The sequence below is a fragment of the Cuculus canorus genome, chromosome 3 (assembly GCF_017976375.1).
Source record: "Cuculus canorus isolate bCucCan1 chromosome 3, bCucCan1.pri, whole genome shotgun sequence".
NCBI classification, from domain to species: domain Eukaryota; kingdom Metazoa; phylum Chordata; class Aves; order Cuculiformes; family Cuculidae; genus Cuculus; species Cuculus canorus.
In genome coordinates this window covers 122,665,623-122,684,707 of record NC_071403.1, presented here as the reverse complement: position 1 = coordinate 122,684,707, position 19,085 = coordinate 122,665,623, and the positions used below count along the sequence as shown (strand labels likewise).

Genomic DNA, 19,085 nt, shown 5'->3' with positions numbered 1-19,085 from the left:
CATGAAGATGTGTGCAGGGTCAGAGCATGTCCTGGGCAGGGTAAGCGGCTGTCCATTTGGGACAGGTGATGGATTTGCAGCTCTCTGTTAGCTTTGCAGCATCAGTGGTGGATTCATAGCAATACTGACAGTTACAGTCATTAATAAACAGAATTCATGGTCTCTCCTGGTCAACTTGACAGCCCTTTAGAGGGAAGTGACTTTGCAACAGGCAGTGCAGAAGTAATTACAGGAGCACAAAACTGGCAAGATGATTCCACAGTGTAAGCAGGATTGCATGAAACGAAACCTCCTTACTGTCTCGGTCTTGCCATTGTGCTGGCACCCCCTGTGCTGTAGGTAGGTTTGAAGTGCACTGACTTCAAACAGATTGCAAGAAGCTTTGAAATGTGCTTTTAAGGGAGTTGTGCCTAGGAAAGCCCATTTGGTAATTGATTCGCCCCAGCAGAAGATAAAGTGAGAGTCAACACTAGGATCCAGCCTGCTCTAGGACAGAAAGACAAAACGCTGAAGCTGCTTTTCTTGTAGAAATCTCTTTCCGTGTGTGGATGTGTGGAGGGAGCCTGGAAATCATCCCCTGCAGCCGCGTTGGACATGTCTTCCGGAAGAAGCATCCGTATGTCTTTCCAGAGGGAAATGCCAATACATACATTAAGTAGGTATTTTATGCTTGCATAGTTTTTGTGAAGCGGAATAAAGTTCTGCCTCGTGGGGAGGAGGGAGCAGAGAAGGCGGAGAGGAAAGTTTGTTAGGAAAAAATTGGAATATCCCCTGGGCAGGAATCTCCTGAGCTGAAGAAAATGCAAGTCAGTACGACTCTCCCTTAGGATTTCTAGCTGTCAAGAATATGACAGAAGTAGGACACTTCTGTGGTGCGTTGTGTCAGCCTGGCACTGGAGGGGCAGTCCCAGCCTCTCCGTGGGCAGTAGCTACTGCGACAGCAGATGGGTTTGACCCTGAGGTTGTCAGAATGTCTTCATAAGGACTTGAAACGAGGCTGCCAGCAGTGGCTGCCAGTGGCCTTAGCCAAGGGCTAAGCATGCCTTGGCTGAATCAGAAAATTTGTTTTCCAGTGCCTCTTGGAGAGGAGCTGAGCAGCGTGCCCGAGCGGGCAGCTTTGCCTCTGGGGTGCCTCTGGAGCAGGGGCGGTGATGGGCTGTCCCTCGCTGGCGGGGGCACCGAGGGAGCTGCCAGGGCATCCAGCTGAAGGGGGTCTGTCCTCGCAGGCAGGAGCAGAGACCAGATCACAATGTCTGCCTGAAATGGGCCAAGGACTGGGAACAGCAGGCAAGGAAGAGGATAGACCAGAAGTGAGAATCAGCATGGAAAGGATGATATGAGGAACTTGTGAAGCCAGGAAAAGGATTCCCTCCTCCTTCACAGCATGAGGCTGAAGGTTGTTAGTTAAGTAAATGACAAAGAAAAACACCAAGGGCGCTTACACTTAATGCAGGGTTGTTTCTCAGCTAAACTGCATCTGTGTGCTTACACACCAGGCGTTCCATTTAGTGTGGCTTCCGCAGTGTTAGGAAGAGCCGGCAGTGTTTGTGAAGATCCAGCTGCCTGCAGTGGGGTTACTGCTAACCTGGCTCTCCGCAGCTTCCCCACGCTGTGCAGGAGACAGCAAATGGGAGTGCAAATTGCATCTCTCGGTTACAGCTGATGTGTGATTTCCAGCCACGTAGCGTGTGGAAAGGAAGGGGACCTTCTGCTCTTGCTTCAAAACCATGGCGGTGAGGGGCACGGGGCGTTGCTGGCATCAAGGGGGGGAGCGCAAATGCAACAATTGTGAGGAGGGCTCTTCTTTTAGTAGTGAAATAGACTTGTACAGAAAAGGCTGGGATGTGGGAAACTACACTGTTGGAGTTGTGCAAACTTGAGTGAAAAGGCAGTGTCAGCGTTGCGTCACGCATAGGAGGAAGAAGGGGACCTTGAAGGGGAAAGGCTTCTCTGGCAGCACCTTGGGCACAGGCACATGGTGACCTTAGGGAGGTCTGGGTCTACACCTTGGTGTGAGCCTTGACGTCTAGCCCCGAGTCTCTTCTAAAACCCAAAGAGATCAGGAAGCCAGACAGAAAAGCCCTGCGTGCTGGGGAAGGATAGGTACAGATGGTAGGCGCTGTGACTTGTGCATCTCTTCAACAAGAGCATGTAGACTAACGTGGTGGCCTTAAGGCAAGAGGGAGAAGCACCATGAATCAGCAAGGGACTGAAAAGCTGTCTGCAGAAATGTATCTGCAGGCATTGGGAATGGGGATTTTATTGACCTTATGGTAACTATCAGTCTTAAACGTAGTGTTATGGTGTTTAGGCTGAGAGGAGAAGCAGCTTCTGGCAACCTGATGCTCTGTGGCACCTCTGTTTTAAACAGAGATGTTAGCAAAAAAATATCTCCACCTTTCTAGCCAGATATTGATTTTTCTCCGCACAGCTGCTGCTTCAGCGCGAGACGGCTCGGGCTCTGGTGCTGTGCTGGCTTCACAAGCAGGCTCTCTCTGTTTCTGGCCACGTGGGACCTGGCTGGATCCAGAGCCTGTCCCATGGCACTGGCAGCTTCATGGTGTAGCAATAGCTTGGAGGCACTGGCGTGCCTTGGAGCAGGAGCTTGGAGGACTCCTCTGACCCAGGCAGGGTCAGGCATGGAGCAACAAAGCCGTTTGCAAGGAGAGTTAGATCTGTCTGAGGCCAACAGAAGATATCCTAAGGTTCATAAACCTTCTGCAGATACCTGGCGAGTGTGGAAGATGGACATTTATGCTATAGCACTGTGGCCAGGGTGGTTTCTCTCAAGTTTTGATTGCTGAGATTTGCCTCTGTGGCATCCAGGAGTATGAAGCAAGAAGGCTCATACCGGATTGACATAAAGGAAATATTTGCCTTCTGTCTTTGGCAGATTTTGCACCACTTTTTGGAGCTTCATCTTCATCTCTAAATAAAACCCTAGGCACGCCTGCCTGAGAGATGGTGCTTAAGGGGAGCTTCAGTTCTGAGTCTGGTGGATGCAAAGCATCCAGCTGAGTTTGAGTGGTGAATCCTTCGCCTGAGCTTTGGCCTGTTGTGTTTGGTCCCTCGAGTAATGGGGAGGAGGAGTATCTTTTCCAGTAGTGAGGGTTGGGCTGCCTCAACAGTGGTTTGGGCGAAACCAAAAAACAGCTTGAGGGTGGGAGAAGAGCAGGATAGATTAGTTGATATGTTGTAGATGATATCACCTTTGGGTCTTCCTTGGTTTTACCTGTCTTCCGTTGCCTCCCTCAGGAACACCAAGCGCACTGCGGAGGTGTGGATGGACGAGTTCAAGCGGTACTACTACGCAGCTCGTCCCGCAGCCCAAGGGAGGCCTTTTGGAAAGTAAGTGTCCCTGCTGCCTGCGCGCTGCCCATGCCCTGCCTGCACTCTGCCTGCTGCTGTGGTGCTCACGGTGACGTCGCCCTGCAGAAACCCACCTGCGCTGTTTCTGTAGTAACGCTCAGTTAAATGCTGATGGTGGGCAGACGCTGTCAGAGCAGCAATGAAACATAAACGGCACATTTATACACCCTGCGGGTGTATCGTGTGCACCCAGTTGAGGTGGGGGAGAACCCCCTCTGCCAGTGTCCTGCCTTGGTGTTAGGCACAAGTACTTCTGGTCCCAGCATGGAGCTTGTTGGGGAGAGCTCAGAGGTCTCACAGGCAGCTGAGGGGCAGGGAAGTAATCAAATGTTGGGCCCACTAAAGCCCTTTCTATTGGAAAAGAGCAAGTGCTTTGTGTGCAGGGAGTTTGCCATTCACCTGTGCACTCAGAAACGTCCTCCCTGTCAGGAGGACTGTAAGTGTTTCAGAGGTTCTCTTCTCTTCTCTTCTCTTCTCTTCTCTTCTCTTCTCTTCTCTTCTCTTCTCTTCTCTTCTCTTCTCTTCTCTTCTCTTCTCTTCTCTTCTCTTCTCTTCTCTTCTCTTCTCCTGTTTGTGGTACTTTCTCATTTTCAAATGCTCTTCCTTTCCTTAGAAAGTCCTTTTGACTACTGGTAGTTCGAAACCCATATTCCTTGTGGCTACTGCTCAGTCTCCAGGATAAATAAATTGAAGTCCTTGTGACTAACATGTTTCCACTGATTTCACATCCTTTCCCCATCCATCAGCACCAAATGAAGTAACGTCTCTGTCCTGCTAAATGTAAGAGGGTGTGGAGAAGACAGCCTGTGTGAAGGGAGGGTGCTGAAGGTTTCCTACTGCTCATAGCAGCTTCATGGGTAGAGACTGGCCCAGGGAGTAGCTGGAGTTTGGAAAATGTCATCGTGCAGCATGGTACCTCAGCAGAAGTTTTCCCTGGTTAATGAAAGAAAGAAGTATTTCACCACATGATTAATTTTTGCTGGCTTAAAGGCACATTTAGGTGCTTTTGGAAATCAAGGCCTTCTGTTGTCCTTTAAACTAAGAGTAACTTATAATAGCATATATTAATTTCCTATTACATTCGTGTATTAAATTAATGCTTATTGCATATAGCAGTTAACACACCCTTTTTTTTACTAAGACTTTTAAATGACAGTACTTTTCCATGAACCGTTTCATCCACCAAACCACAGGCTCTGTGTTAAAACAGCAGTATGTCATCATGCCACCATACCAAGTGAGTTCTCCAGAGACAGATCAAAAGGCCACCCGAGGTCATGCAGAAGGGGGCAGAAAACTGAGCTGCTGATGCTCCTGTGTTTGCTCTCTGGGCATATCTGTTGGGTTTCTCTCAGCCTCCCTTTTCTGGGGCACTGGGTCTCACCTTCATGATTTCTATTATATTTCTATGATATTTTCTTCCCACAGCATCCAGAGTAGAGTGGAGCTGCGGAAGATGTTGAAATGCCACAGCTTCAAGTGGTACCTAGAAAACGTTTATCCTGAGCTTCGGTATGGATGCACGATCTCTACCTGTCTGTAGCAGGGCAACAGGATGCCCCATCCCTTCTGCCCCATGGAGCTTTCCTTTTAGAGAGTTATTTCTCGTGCCTCTTGGGGCTTTCTTAGTTGTCCCCATGCCCACGCTGCGGGACATGTGGCATAGGGAAATAGCCAGTTTTCCTTACAGAAGTATCCCAAGGTGGAAAATCCCCTGTTGCTTGTGGTGGGTTGTGGCAGTACTGAATGACTTGTTTGCAAAAGAAGCACCCAGTTCCAGTCCTTTCGCACTGTTCTGTGACACTCAAGGCTGCTCTGTTGCGAAACCATCCCCTCTAGGAGCTCGTAACCTGTATCCATGTGCGTCTGCGCTACTCATAGCCTGATGTTTTCCTTAATGTGTGCTTCCACAGCTGCTCTTTTGCACAGATCCCTTTTAGTCACCAAAATTACTCTGGAAACCATTGCACCCATTCCCTGGGTCACTATCAGGAGCCATCTTCAGGGTGCCTCCAGAGACCTGCTGGTGCGATGGCTGAGTGCGGAATCACAGAGTGAAAATGATTTATAGCTGTTTTCTTGCTTTTTTTGTTGTGTGTGGCATTGGACAGCAGCACTCACAGGGAATGCCAGGACTCCATGGCGGTTTGTGATAAAGTTCTCTACTCCTGTAAGCTGAAGGCTGACCTTCAGCCTGCTTACTATCTGTTCCCGCTCCTCTGATTGCCTTGTGCAGTGTTCTTTTTTTTCCCCTCCATCCATCTCTGATTGTTGCTTCTGTGGCATCCTTGTCCCTGTCCTGCTCTCAGCGGTTTGGTGCTGCAATGGATCTCCCCACTCTTGTTTTCTGAAGGTCAAATGATGGGACTGCACTGTCCTCACCCACTGACCCTCTTCTGGAGTATTCTGTGTGCCTGGGGCAGTAGGGGTGATATTTCTTGCTGTTCCCACAGGATTCCTGAGGAATCGCTCTACCAAACTGGGATGATCAGGCAGAGGCAGAACTGCCTAGAATCGCACAAGTCTGAAGCCCAAGAGTTCCCCATCCTGAGCTTAAATCCTTGTATCAGCAGCAAAGGCACGGCAGCATCCGCACAGGTAAGATGTGTTGTGCATCCCGTGATGCCGCCTGGAGAGGAGTGTCTGGGATAGCTTTAGGATGATTTCTTAGGTTTCCTAAAGCCTTGTTGGAGGCTTACGTTTTCTGCCAGCCTGTTTCCTGAGGCAGAATGTAGTTAAACCGTGGTAAGTCCTCCTCACCTCTGTGGAGCCCTGGGCAGCAGTGGGGACGGGTGCAGAGGCACAGGGCTGCTGGATTATCTCTGCTGAGCCCTTACTGCTGCTCAGGAATGCCAGGTGCTGTTGTCTGCTGAGATGAGGGAAAGGCAAAGAGAGCTGTAATTTCATCTCATCTTTCAGCCTTATTTGTTTCAAAATGCACTGAACCTCGGTGGTATTTGTAACTTCGTCATCTGCGTTCTCTCAATATTAGATTGCCTATTAAGCTAGTGAGAATTTGATGAGGTTGGTCTTGTTTTTCTGAGTCTTTGACATGAGAAAAAGCTGTGTGAATTGGTGTTCTAGGAAATGTTAGAGCCAGGAGCAGGCACGTGTGCCTTGCAGCCGGAGTCACTGGAGCAACACCCTGAAGACAGGGCTTCAAAACCTGCCTTTGCGTCAGGCTGCCTTTGTGATTGTGGGCTTGTCAGTAAGTTCTCTGGCTGTTCCCATCTGTAAAGCAGGGAGATAACAATCACTTGCTTCTCCAGGCTGCTGTGAAATGATTTAATAGGCAGTGGTGGTGTGCTTGCTTCCACTTGACTGTGCACCCTTAACCCTCACGGTTACACACTCAAACCAGGTTGCTATGCAAGTAACAGGCCCAGCCTGGAGGTACTGCTGGAAGCATCCCTGATCTGTGTGTGCAAACGAAGCATCTTGTTATCTCCATCTCCTCTGCATGCGGCTGTGAGCCTGCCTTCAGTCAGGAAAACAGTATCTGTTTCACAGCCTGGTAAAACCAAGGCTACTTGAGTTTTAGTCCATTCAGAAAATACGGTGAATATAACTGCAGGCACCACGTAGTTACAATGCTTACACCGCATAGTTACAATTCTTTCAGTTTAACTGGTTTCCGGGTTTTAGAATTTGTTTTCTATCTTCCGCTGCTGCCTGGACTTTTTATGCACCCAGCAAGAGAAGCGAGCTGGTGAGAGCTGGTCATCGTGTTTCGCAGGGCTAACTCTGCCAAAGGGAAAAAAAGTGCTTCAGTGACTATTGCAACTTTGAATGAATCGGATGCTTTGAAGAAAATTTGGGAAAAGTGGAATGGAAAATGCTGCTGCAATCTGGCATTTCAAAATGAAACGGCATTGGTCTTTCTGAGACATCAATTTGATGTATGCTTTAAAATGAAAAATGTCACACCATCTAGTCGGGTTGTTTCCTTCCCATCAAATGCATTTTGTTTTGATGTTTCTGCACAGTAGATTTTTGGAATTTTTCATGCGGCAAACTTTTCGTCTTCTTGTTCTGACTCCGCAGCAGTTTGCAATGGGTCAATGCTTCCCACTGGGAGCAGCTCTATTTCTTGTGCGCATCCAGGGGTAGCTCTGCAGGGGAGTGGAAAAACACACTGCCAACAGATTGCTGAACTGCTGCCCTCAGTGCACAGGCAGGAGCTTTGTCCACAGGCAGAGAAACCTTTTGTTTTCTTTCTTTGTCTTTCTAGTATCATTCTCTGTTACTTGTACCCACGGAGAATGTTTCAGATGAAAGCAAGATATTGGAATTTTCACGTATTTTAGTTTTGTATTTTAACTACACAGGCGTTACAAGACTGCCTGAACTTGTGGATGACCTGGGAGTTGTAATCAGCAGCCTGTGCAGGAGAGATGATGCAGCCGTCCTGAATGCTACTTGGTTTTGTATTTGGAATACCAGAATAGAGCGATAATCATAGAATCATAGAATAGTTGCGTTGGAAGGCACCTTAAAGTTCATCTAGCTCCACCCCGCCCTGTGATTTTTTGCTCAGGGACATGGTTTAGTGGCAGATAGGAATGGGCAGGGACATGACCCACTAAGTCAGGCTGCCCAAGGCCCCATCCAGCCTAGCCTTGAACACCTCCAGGGAAGGGGCAGCCACAGCTTCACTGGAAGTTTTAACATACTGAAGTCACATCTTGTTTACCCTCAGGTACCCTGTGTGAGGACAGGCTGCTGCTGTTGCTGCTGTGCTGGTCACGGGAGCGCTCAGAGTGCCAGAGTGTGGATAGTTAGGGAGTTTCTTTGGAAAATAAAACAGTAATTTTCATCTTGTCTGGTACAAATCAGGGAAGAGATGGGCTTAGAGAAAGATTTACGTGGCCATTTGCCTGTATTTTAACTCAGAGCTTTTAGTGGATTCTGTTGGGTTCTGGTGACGTTTTTTTTCCCCCAGAATTTCTTTGTTTTCTGCGTCATCTTCTTTGGCTTTCATCTAGGGCTGAAGTGAGACAAAAAATGGTTAGAACTAGATAAAACATTTCCAACAGGACTGGCTTCCATTAAAAGCCATTCTGCCAAAATAGAAGAGCTGCGTGGAAATCAGTCAGTTTGGATGAAGACAGTAGCCGGACAGCCTGGGAGCTGGAGGGGATGTCCAGTGTCCGCTGTCCAACCGACACGTGTGTCCAGCTCTGTAGGCCTAGATTCCAGTGATGAAGAGCAGCTTAGAAGATATGGTTACCACCACCCTGTCCATCTCGTGATGCTTCGCTAGGTGGGGGGGTGGTCTTGCCTTTAGAGGATGTGAATCCTGGGAAGGCTTGAACAGAGCCTGGCCTGGAGAAAGAGCATGGAGAAGCTCTGGGAGCAGCATTCAAAATGCTGGGTGTTAAGAGGTCAGTAGGTCCCACTCTCTGCATTAGCTGGGGGATCCATTGTGTGCAGGAGTTGCAGGATTAGCCAGGATTAGCTTGCTGCTGCTGAGGAGCCTCACTGGTGCAGCTCAGGCCTTGTCCTGAGCTAAAATGACAAACAATTGGTTAAAAACATAAAGCATGTTTTCAAAGCAGCTTGGAGCAGTGCAGGCACTGAGAAAAGGTATTGGAGCTTGCCCTGCACCGCTTGGTTCCTCACAGACATAGGACTAATTTGGCACCTGGTTTCCCAGGCTGGCAGTTTGCAGAGAGCTGGCAGTGGGCATGGTTGGGAAGTCTGGAACATGTTCACTGTAGGATCAGGTAAACTTTACTCCATCTGACAAGAAGTGCTTGCCAGAAGCACTTTGGGTGCAGGCTGCGGCTTTGGAAATATATGCTGGTTATGTGACGACATCCTGGGCAGCTCTGGCTCAGAAGCCTGTGGGCAGGCTGTGCAGAAGCCAGGTTCGATTTCTGGTAGCTAGTGGGAGGGAGTAGACTGAGAAGTGTGGGATGTGAGGGTCACAGCGTGAAGTCCTGGGGATCTGGCTCTGCTGTGCAAAAGTATGTTTTCCCTTCTAATGGCTACGAAACTGAATGAAGTAGGATTTATATTCCCAGGAATTAAATGCCTATAGCTGTCTGTTGTGAAGTTGAGGAGAAGAGTTGGAGCTGCTGATGTTGACAAATGCAAGGGTGGAAGTGTTTCCCTGCTCTAATAACTCATGCTAATGCAACCCAAAGCCTCTGCTTTGGAGGTAGCTGTAGGCATCCTGGCTCTGAGATTGGGGCAGCCGTTCTCCACTTCCCTCTCTGGCACCCAGAAAGGGTTGCAGTCTCCCAGGAGCAGCTTTTACCCTTTATTTTTCCATTCCCAGCTTAAGTTCTAAGCAAGAAACTTGTTCCAGAAATCGCTCCCTGGGCTTATGCACAAGCAACCAAAGCAGTTCTCCTGCTTGTGTCCACACAGAAATAAGGGGGAGATGACCCTGCCTGGACAGCCTCAGGAGGTGCTCTTGGGTAATAGGAGCACAGGTGGATGACAGAAAATGTTCAAGTTGAATAAACATTGGAATAAATTTCTGTGAAATACTCCTGGGCTAAGCGGTTTATCTGTACGTACATGATGCTTTGTCCAGTACATTTGGAAATCCTGGTCAGCCTCTTCTCTTTTTCTCCCAAAAAAACTATCCATGTGTGACAGAAAGAATCTGAGAGAGAGCCCCTGTTGTTGGTAAGCTTTACACAGGACAAAGATTATTTCTTGGGCTGAGGAGCTGATATAGAGCAGCTGAATATGAAAAGTAGCATGAGATGAACAGCTCCAGGCCAGCCCAGGGGAGCAGGAATAGCAAGTGGTCGTAGCAAGCCAGGAAAGCAAACGTTTGGAGTTTAGTCCTACTCCTTTGATACAAGTGTCTCTTCCATTCCTTCAGTGGCAGCACTTCATGGGAGCCCCCTCTTATGTAGGGAAGAGAGATTCCGTGGGTTTTGTGATATTTGGGAACAGAATCCTAGGAATTGCAAACATCTGCTATGTATCACCTCCTCTCTCCTGCTGCTGACCACAAAGGCGTTTCTGCTGTTCTTAATGGGAATAAGAAGGTTGCACGTTATGTGGCTGCATATTTCTGTGTCTTCTGCTGTTTCTCCACTTTCTGTTCCCTACCCACAGCCTAGATCTGTCTGTGAAATCCTTTTGTGTTGTGAGCCATTTTCTCCAAGCAGCTTTTGTGGATATTTTCTCTGATACCTGCAGTCCCCAGTGATGGTTGCAGTTTTGGGCAGGCTTGAAACATTCTAGTGACCTGTCCTGGTGCCTCCTGAAGTGAGTGAGGTTTGTGCTTGGTTTCTGAGGGGGCAAGATCCAAGCTAAAGTGGTTGCTTTCCAGGTGAAAGAACATGAAGAATCGACCCTGATCTCTTCTCTCCTTTCTTGTTCTCTCTTTGCAGGAATGGACGTATACATACAACCACCAGGTCCGCCAGCAGCAGCTCTGCTTGTCCGTGTACACCCTCTTCCCTGGCTCCGAGGTTCTGCTCTCGCCTTGCAGAGAAGGTGACAATAAGCAGGTGAGCCCTTTCACCGATCCCCATTTTCTTTGCAGTTCCCTTTCTCTCAACACAGTATCGCTGCACATCAAACCAGACGCGTGCTCTGACTTCATCTGCAAAGCACTGTCTGGCTGGGAGTACGGGCTTTGGTCTGTTCAGCCCTTTGCCTCTTAAATGAGTGTGTTGATAAGGATGTCTATTAGCGCGGGTGGTGATCTGGATACTTATCTACAGAAGGCAAACTGAACTGGCAATTTAGTTCACACGGGCTGCCAGTCAGCCAGCAGATGCTAACGTCTCCCTGCAGTTAATCATCGAGCTGGCATTTGAACCAGTGACCTGGGGAAAAGCTGTTAGTAATTCATTATCTCCTTGAAGCCAGGCAGAGGCTGAGCTTAAATGAGCGCACTCCTGATCGGAGAAACACTTGGCATGTGCTTTGGTTGTAGGATAGAGGACCCTGTGCGTCCCAGGCCACAAGGACTTCATGGTGACTGTCCTTGTGATGCTGGACCAGTATAGGAAAAGCATAAGAAGGAGCAAACTTGTTCACCTGTTTCTCCTCTTGTGTCTGTCTCTCCTCAGCGATGGGGTAAGGTTGGGTCACACATTGAACACATAGCCTCACGCTTTTGTTTGGACACTGAGACGATTGGGGACACAAACGAGAGCACCAAAGAGCTTGTCATCAACCCTTGCGAGACCACCGCCATGAGTCAGCGCTGGGACATGGTGATGTCTTGACCTGCTGGAGAACTTACAGCATGGAGTTGGGCATGGAGATGTTGCTACATGCAGCCAGGATGCACTCAATGGAGCTGAAATGAAAAACCAGTGGGAGTCCTTGTGTATCATGGGACAGGAGAAGGATCATTCAAACAAAAGTAAGGCCATGGTGCTCCAGGTTGAAAAACTGATATCATCTGCAAGGCTTGCAGCTGGTATTGGCCTGTCAACAGTCATGCATTCAGAGAAGGAATGGCAGAAAACCAAACTTGAAATGTTTTAAGGAGATACCAGGGCTCGTGTCATGGACCCTGCAACAGTCCAGTATGCACAGTATTTATTAATCGCTCTGGAAACACAGGGAGAAGAAGAGCCTTGGAGACCAAAAGGAAACTTGGACTTAGCAAAATAAGCATCTCGATAGCTTTTGTGAGGTCAGGCCACTGTGCGAGGAGGGATGTGCAAGGATGTGCAAGGAACATCACCTGGGATCAAGTGGAAAACACTGGATTATCTTTGCACTTTCACAGCTGTGGATGAGCTTGTCTTCTGCAGACAGTGGGGGTGGAACCGTGCTGCACGTTTGAGTTCCTGCCTGATCCATGTCGTGTGTACAGAGGCAGGGCAGTCATTTACAGCTACAGCCAGGATCAAAACAGCAAGTAATGGAGCAGTCCTGCTCGGTGCCAGCTGCACAGGGGGGCTGTTGATTCTCCAAGGCCCAAGCAAACAGAGCATTCAATGTGTGGAATTAAAGGATATAAATTGCTGTGAAGCTGGTAGGAAAGGCAGTAATGTGATTAGTTCTCCTCTGTGAAGGCCGCGAGCAAGCTTTGGTCACTGAAAACTGCCCTATAATCTCAACTGTGTCTCTCACTGCTTCAAATCTGGAATAAGTCCAATTTTCACTTCTCTTCCATAAAAGTAATATTTTTGGTAATTGAAGATAATTGTGTCATATTTGTGTTTCCCAATTTCCTGACTACAGAAGGGGGGACTCCCAGGAAGCTCTGCTGCTGACGGAATGGAGATGGCACTTATAACTAGAGACTACACTGAGGAAGGAAAGGGGATATGCCCTGGTTTTGCTTCCCAGGTGTCCTGTGGCCCAAGATGTGAAGTACCAAAGAAAGGTTTGGGATTCCCCCAGTCATGCCTGTAAACAGGGAGCCCTTGGTCACAGAGCAGCTCTCTCCCGAAGTCTTTCAGTGCAGGCAGACTTGGTAGAAATAATTTCTCGAGGTTTTTGAGATCAGTGATTAACCAGAGGCCAGGTCAGGTACTATTCGTATATGGGAGTGAGGTGACTGCCAATGGATAATGGGGCAGGAGGCCTCAAAGGGATCCTAGGAATAGGAGATGAGCAGAGAGTCCTTTCCAGCCTGTCCTTCAGAGCGGATCTCACCACAGTGTGGGGAGCAGCCAGTGAATCACCAAGAGCTGCACACGCAGCACTTGGGCAGGAACAACTCGCAAAGAGAACTTCTGCAGGGCCATCAATGTGACTTCAAAAAAATACAGTTTGTGTCTCTAAAAATGTAGGGTTTGATGAAAATCCTCCTCTTTGTTCCACATGCTGCAAACTGTAGGTAAAATACCACAAGCTTTGAGCCTTCAAGTGCTCTCAGCATCCCTCGAGTAAATTGCTGGCTTTCAGGATTTTACTGCCTCGGCTTCTCCTCCCTCGGTGCTGGGAGGAAGCTGTCTGTGTAAATCTCCCTGGCTTTAGAGGCAGAGCCAGTATAACTCTTTATTTACAAAAGGTTGCAGGGTCTAAGTGCTTTCCGTGTGCTGCAGTGATTTCTAACTGAATCAGGTTCCCTAGGTGCAGACCTCAAGGACTGCTGTTAGAGAGGGCTGGAGAAGGCTGTCATTTTGTGGTAGCATTGTTTCCGCACCACCACTTCGAACAGGAAACAAAGGGGATTATGAGAATGGAATGTTTCACCAAGAAGGGTAGTGACCTTGGTCTCCTGCTGTTTAATTGAGCTGGGAAATATCACACCTCCTTTACACAGCAGTGATGAGAGGCCAGCAGTAGTAATTCCTGGTCTAGTCTCAAAGGGAAGGCAGCTCCCAAGAGCTTGCAGCTTAACATGTTCACACCGATACCATGCCTGCAGCTGGGACTGCCCAGCCGCTGTCACTTCAGTCCTGAAAACTTGGAGAGGAACAACTTGGCATCAGTTGGGAAGTGCAGTGCCCAGCAGGTGTACTCTGACCAGGTCCTCAGACCTATCTAGCATTGTTATCGTCCTTGTAAGTCAAAAATATCTATTCTGCTGACAGCCAAAGCTCTCTAAACAGCAAATGCTCTTCTTTGCCTTAACAAAAACAGCTACCTCGCTATATGTGTGTGTGCTTGAGCACACGGACCTGTGGGACCTGCAGGGATGTGTTCTAGGAAGAAGTTATTTGACCAACTTCTCAGCTTATTGTATTTTGTGAAATCCAAAAGCTGTGCCAGCCCCATCCTGTTCTAAAGCGTGTGCTAAGGTGATCACTGTGTGCTTTTCTGAGGAGAGCGGAGGGCAGGCAGTGGGGAAGGTGACGTCAGGCAGACTGGCCCCTACACAAGAGTAGCGCCGTTCAGCCAAGTCTCTTGCAGGCCCAAAAGCCACCAGGTACTGAACAGAACTGGGAGCAGCAGCCACTTGACAGTCTGGTGGTTGGCTGTAACTCTTGGACTGCAGCTTGTTTCATGGTCCAAGAAATGAGATGAGCCCGATGGATCAGCAATGCTTTTGGAGAAGCCTGAGGGTACTAGCCTGGCTCCTGGGAAGCTTTATACAAGCAGGCAATGGACCGACAGTCTCCAGAGTTAGCCCCAATGTGTCATTTAGCAATCTTCTACTTGCATCTTATTGGCAAAAGGTTAACTGCTGCTGAAATCCAACTTATAACTTTAGGTTTATTTTGCTTATTAAAATGCGCTAGTGACAGATGAACCTTTTTTGCTTTGTGTTTGTTACTTGCCTAGACGTCTTTTATGACACTGTGAACATCCAGAAGGTTATCCAGTGAGGCCATAGGAAAATGGGGCTGGGGATGTGAAGACTGGAGGATGGTGGTTCATGACGAGCACCAGCCCTGAGTGCTAATCCATTCTTCTGCCTCTGGGAGTGACTTGGGAAAGCTTACTTCAGCTCCTTGACTCAGTTTCCTGAACTTCTAGTGAAGACAGAAGGTTTTCAGCAGAGATAAAGCTGTGTATTAGTTTTTGTTTCATGCCATACCAGCAGTCCTGGACTGGTGAAGGACTGGCAGCCTCTGGAGTTATCCCCATGGGACCTTCCTGCCCATCTGCGCGGGGTCTGATTCAGATGGAGTTCACTTTCCTTATGGCAGCTGCCGTGGTGCTGTGTTTTAGACTGGTGATAACATGCAGCGATTTTGCAGTTACTGGTGTGCTTGTACAGGATCAAGGCCTTCTCTATCTCGCTCTGCTGTCCCAGTGGGGAGGCTGAGGCTGGGTGAGAGGCTGGGAGGGGGCACAGCTGGGGCAGTGGACCCAAAGGGTGCAGTCAGTAATAAAACTGGAGAGGATATTCTTCCGCGATAGGTGTGCTCAGATACTGGCCAGGCATTGGTCTGCAGTGGTGAGTGACTGTCTGTGCATTGCTTAGCTGGGTTTTTTTTCTTCCATTTTCCTTCACTTATTAAACTGCCTTTATCTCAACCCATGAGTTTTGCTTACCTTTGCCCTTCTGATTCTTTCCCCCTCCCCATTTGGCAGGGAAGTTTAAGGAAGTCTGGTACGCGTGTCCAGCTTGCATTGAGACATAAGGGCTGAAATCCAGCGGAATTATTCCAGGTTTGTGGATGTTTTCCATCTGTCCACTGTTCTGTTATCTCTGGAAGTGCCTTCAGAACCCTGTAAGAATAAAAACCTGTTCTAAGCTACTGTCTCTCCGATTGAATCTAATTAAGTTTTGAATTGAGCTGCATTTTAGCTTAGAGCTGATGTAATATAAACAGCATATAAATGTGCCACTTCCGTGGTGTAGCAGCTACTCTGTTTTCTCTGGTACTCCTTAGGCACTAAGGAAATCCCACCTAGTTGTGTGTGATATACAGAAGAAAACATGACTGAGTTTCAAGGCTGAGTTTTGCATTAGTGCTCATCTAGCAATTCTCTATCAGCTGCCCATTGCAGTGACTGTTGGCTCTTGCTTTCCTGTGATTTATAAGAAAGAAGTGTCCAGACAAGACATTGCTACTATACAGGGTTAAATTCAATTGTAAAACCTACCAATCAACAAAGGGGGAAAGGAAAATGAGCTTTGAATGCTTATATGTAACCAGATACATTTAATGAAAGGAGGAAATTGCAATATCCAAGCTATTCCCCGGCTGAAAGGTTTTGGAGTCTGCAAGTCGGTAGAAATGTGTTTAAGGTCATTTTTAAGAGAAAAGTGGGGGAAAAAAGGATCTTCCCTGTGAGCAAATTTACTGATTGTAAACATACTTTTCCCTGCAGTTTCTGGACCCAAGCTTTTGTGTCCAGATGTGATTGCAGACAGAAGTGTCCTGGCAGGCCTGTTCCCGCTGCTCAAACTGAGGGAAGTGGGAAGAAGCAAACTCCCATCTAAAGGTCAAGTTGATACAAATCTTCCTAGTTTTAAAATGTCTTAGTTTTACCTACCCTGTGAGAGGGAGGGGTTGCTTTCCCTGTAGGGTGGTGGCTGTCTGCAGCAGCCAGGGTCCTGTGCCAGGATGCTCGGAGAGCACGAAGCACCATCCTTGGCAAACCGGCAGCCTTACCTCCCGCTGTGTGTTGGCGAGGCTGTGCTTTGTCTGAGGGAGCTGCACATCCAGCCCCAGTGGCTCAGAGCTGCACTGTGGGCTCGCGTTTGTAACGGCACCAGAGTGAAGAGAAGGGTGCGCAACTCTGCAGTGCTGTTGGGGCCCTTCAGAGCAGCTGCACTTGTACTGAGTATTAAACACACATCGTGTGCTCCCAGCCAGCTCTGACCGTGGAGACACACAGCAATCCACGTCTCTATTTGTGTAGCTCTGGAGCAGATGGATACAATGCCATGCTGCCTCCTCTCAGCTTTGGAGAAGCTGCCTGAGCCTATTTTAATGGAGATCTGCATCCTGGTACTGTAATGCTGCTCTGGCATTTGAAGTGGGTTTAGAGGAGTGTGTGTTAGACCACTTGGAGCAGTTTTCATGAGTTCTGGTCCTGCTGACAATTCCTGGATCACATGGACGTCCAGCCTGTTTTCACTAGCAGAGAGGATTGTTTTCTCCAAACACAGCCACAGACTGATCCAGGGGTGTTAACTCTGACTCTCGGGTAAGCCAACAGGATTTAGATGGCAGCTACAAGTTTGGGCTTGATGATCTCAAAGGTCTTTTCCAACCTAATGATTCTATGAAGTTTTACTGGATTTTAGCTGCCTGGCGCCACTGACAACAGTGGTCATTTCACAGAAGTAAGAGTGTGCAGTGTTGGGAGAGAGGGCTCCTCATTGTAAGGCTGTTCCCCATACTAATCCTTGGGGAGTTAATCTGGGGAGGCTGTGCACGAGCTGAGGTGAAAGGGAGTTTTCGTGGAGGTTTGGCAGTGGTGGGAAGCACTGGCAGGCAGCCTAACAGACACAGAAGCTGATGAGCGAAAGGGGGGGCAGAAAGTTCACAAGATGCACAGTGAGTTGTGGAGATGTGAGGCTGGGGAGCAATCAGAGGTGTTACAAATCCTTAGAGCGTGAAACCGCCTGCTTCCAGGGGTGCAGGGAGCCTGGGGGGGCATTGGGTCAGCACCCGGCACTTCCAGGGGTTTTTATTTTCACTGACGGCTGATCAGGTGACTTATCTGCCCCAGAATGCTGGAGGAGTTAAATTTTCTTATCTGATGACTACATATTTTTGCTTCTGTTAGCGAAACCATTGTTAAGAGAGGCAGTGGATTATTCAGTGCCTCAGAAGTGAAACCTTGATTTGGACGCTGCACATGTGCTGATACTGTGCATTATTTGTCCTGTCTGCAGCTTTGCATTGCCAAACACTTCCTGTGAATGCAATGGAGCCTTAGCTTGAAAGATCACACCCACTGCATCTTCAAATTGATTTTCTTCTGCAGAGAGATGTTTGAAGCAAAAACCAATTTGGTTTGTATAAACTATGTTAGATAGAAGAAGATATCCCTTAGAGTGCATGGGATCACCTTTGAAGCCATTTTCACCCGACCATGAATAACAAGTTGTACAATAAAGGGAATTTCTTGCAGCTGATCTGTTCTCTACCCATCCGTGAGTTTGCTCTGAAATGAGATAAACCCTAAGTACTCTAATTTGGGACAGGTGTATTGCATTTCCCAACCTTATTACAGAACCTCCTGAGGCCTGGGGGTATAACCCAGAGCAGGTTACCAAGGCAAGAGTGAGGCAGCTCTGCCTGCTTTGAGGGAGTTGACTTGCAAATAAGATGCTGGACTGCTCTGATTGCTTTCTGGAAGCACCAGGCTGGTCTGTGAGATTCTGCCTGGGCTGCCAGTGGGTGAGTGGAGCCCTGGAGGGTCACATGTGTAGCTTGCTTTTCTTTCTGGGTTGATTCAGTGTCTTGAATCTTCTCTCCTCTGGTTTATTCTGTCCTCCTAGCCTGGTCCTCAGCTGCTGCCTGTCTGTTCAGGAACTCTGCAGCTACAGAGACCGGCAGAACAGAAAGGATGCTTTAAATGGGGGGAAAAATACTGCGCTACTTGCCCCCACCTCCTCATTTCTTTTGGTCTTTTGTAACAGGTTTTCCTAGTTTTTGCCACTATCTAATTTTTAGGACACCTGGGAGGAATTTGGGCATGGGACACTACTTTGGTACTGGAGATATGGATGGATTTGTGGCACAGCTCCTGTCTGGAGCCATCCCCTTCCCTCAGCACGAGGCTGCCTGCTGCAGTTGTGCCCAGGCTGGGAATGTTTTGTAGGTTGTGTCTTGCCGTTTCCCCTTGGCCAGAGTGTCGGGGCTGGCCCCTGAACACCAAGCAGTTATCCCCAGGCAGGAGCAACGGACTCCTAGCGAAAGGTGCCAACTCGGGTTGTCCCTGAGAGAGCAGGAGGGATGGCCCTGGCCGACTGCCCCGGGGACGCGGCGATGCTCACGGCCGAGCTTGCTGCCTTTGGTGGCAGTGAGCAAATCTGCTCTTGGCTCGTGTGTGTGCGGCTGTGGGAGGGAGAGGCCCCGTATTCGTGTGTCATCGTAATTAATGGAAGTTGTCAAAAGCTGCCTAAGAGCACAAGCATCTGGTTTGGAAAGGGAAAATCACAGTGCCCCAACTGGATTTGGTAAGAAGTAACTGGACTGGGGGGGAGAAGGAGTTCATGTCCTTAACCTGACTTCAGCTTCCTGTGGCATATGCCAATAGCGGCAGCTGTGGGTGGGTGGGTGCGAGGGGACTGTGCACTATCCGGCCTAATTTAAAAGGTCAGCCATGACCTGTTTTAACGTGAGGCAGTGGGGAGCTAAAAGCTCCGCTTTTCCTGCACCTCGGGTCCTGCGTATTCAGCTGTGCCGGGGCTTGGGGTGTCC

The 19,085-nt window shown here is 48.5% G+C and overlaps 1 protein-coding gene across 5 annotated transcripts in view; it reads left to right on the top strand.

Annotated features, from left to right (window-relative positions):
- The window catches only part of GALNT14 (polypeptide N-acetylgalactosaminyltransferase 14), a 91,431-nt gene extending 75,424 nt beyond the window's left edge, over nucleotides 1-16,007 (top strand). For 3 of the 5 annotated variants that reach the window (XM_054060882.1, XM_054060885.1, XM_054060883.1), the window contains exons 10-15: nucleotides 529-655; nucleotides 3,256-3,348; nucleotides 4,798-4,881; nucleotides 5,823-5,967; nucleotides 10,728-10,847; nucleotides 11,415-16,006. In XM_054060882.1, the coding sequence (XP_053916857.1) occupies nucleotides 529-655; nucleotides 3,256-3,348; nucleotides 4,798-4,881; nucleotides 5,823-5,967; nucleotides 10,728-10,847; nucleotides 11,415-11,573 (728 nt within the window). In that variant the 3' untranslated portion in view covers nucleotides 11,574-16,006. Of the gene's footprint in view, nucleotides 1-528; nucleotides 656-3,255; nucleotides 3,349-4,797; nucleotides 4,882-5,822; nucleotides 5,968-10,727; nucleotides 10,848-11,414 lie in introns of all 5 variants that reach the window. The other 2 variants (XM_054060887.1, XM_054060884.1) reach the window with 2 other exon arrangements.
- The last annotated feature ends 3,078 nt before the right edge of the window (nucleotides 16,008-19,085 follow it).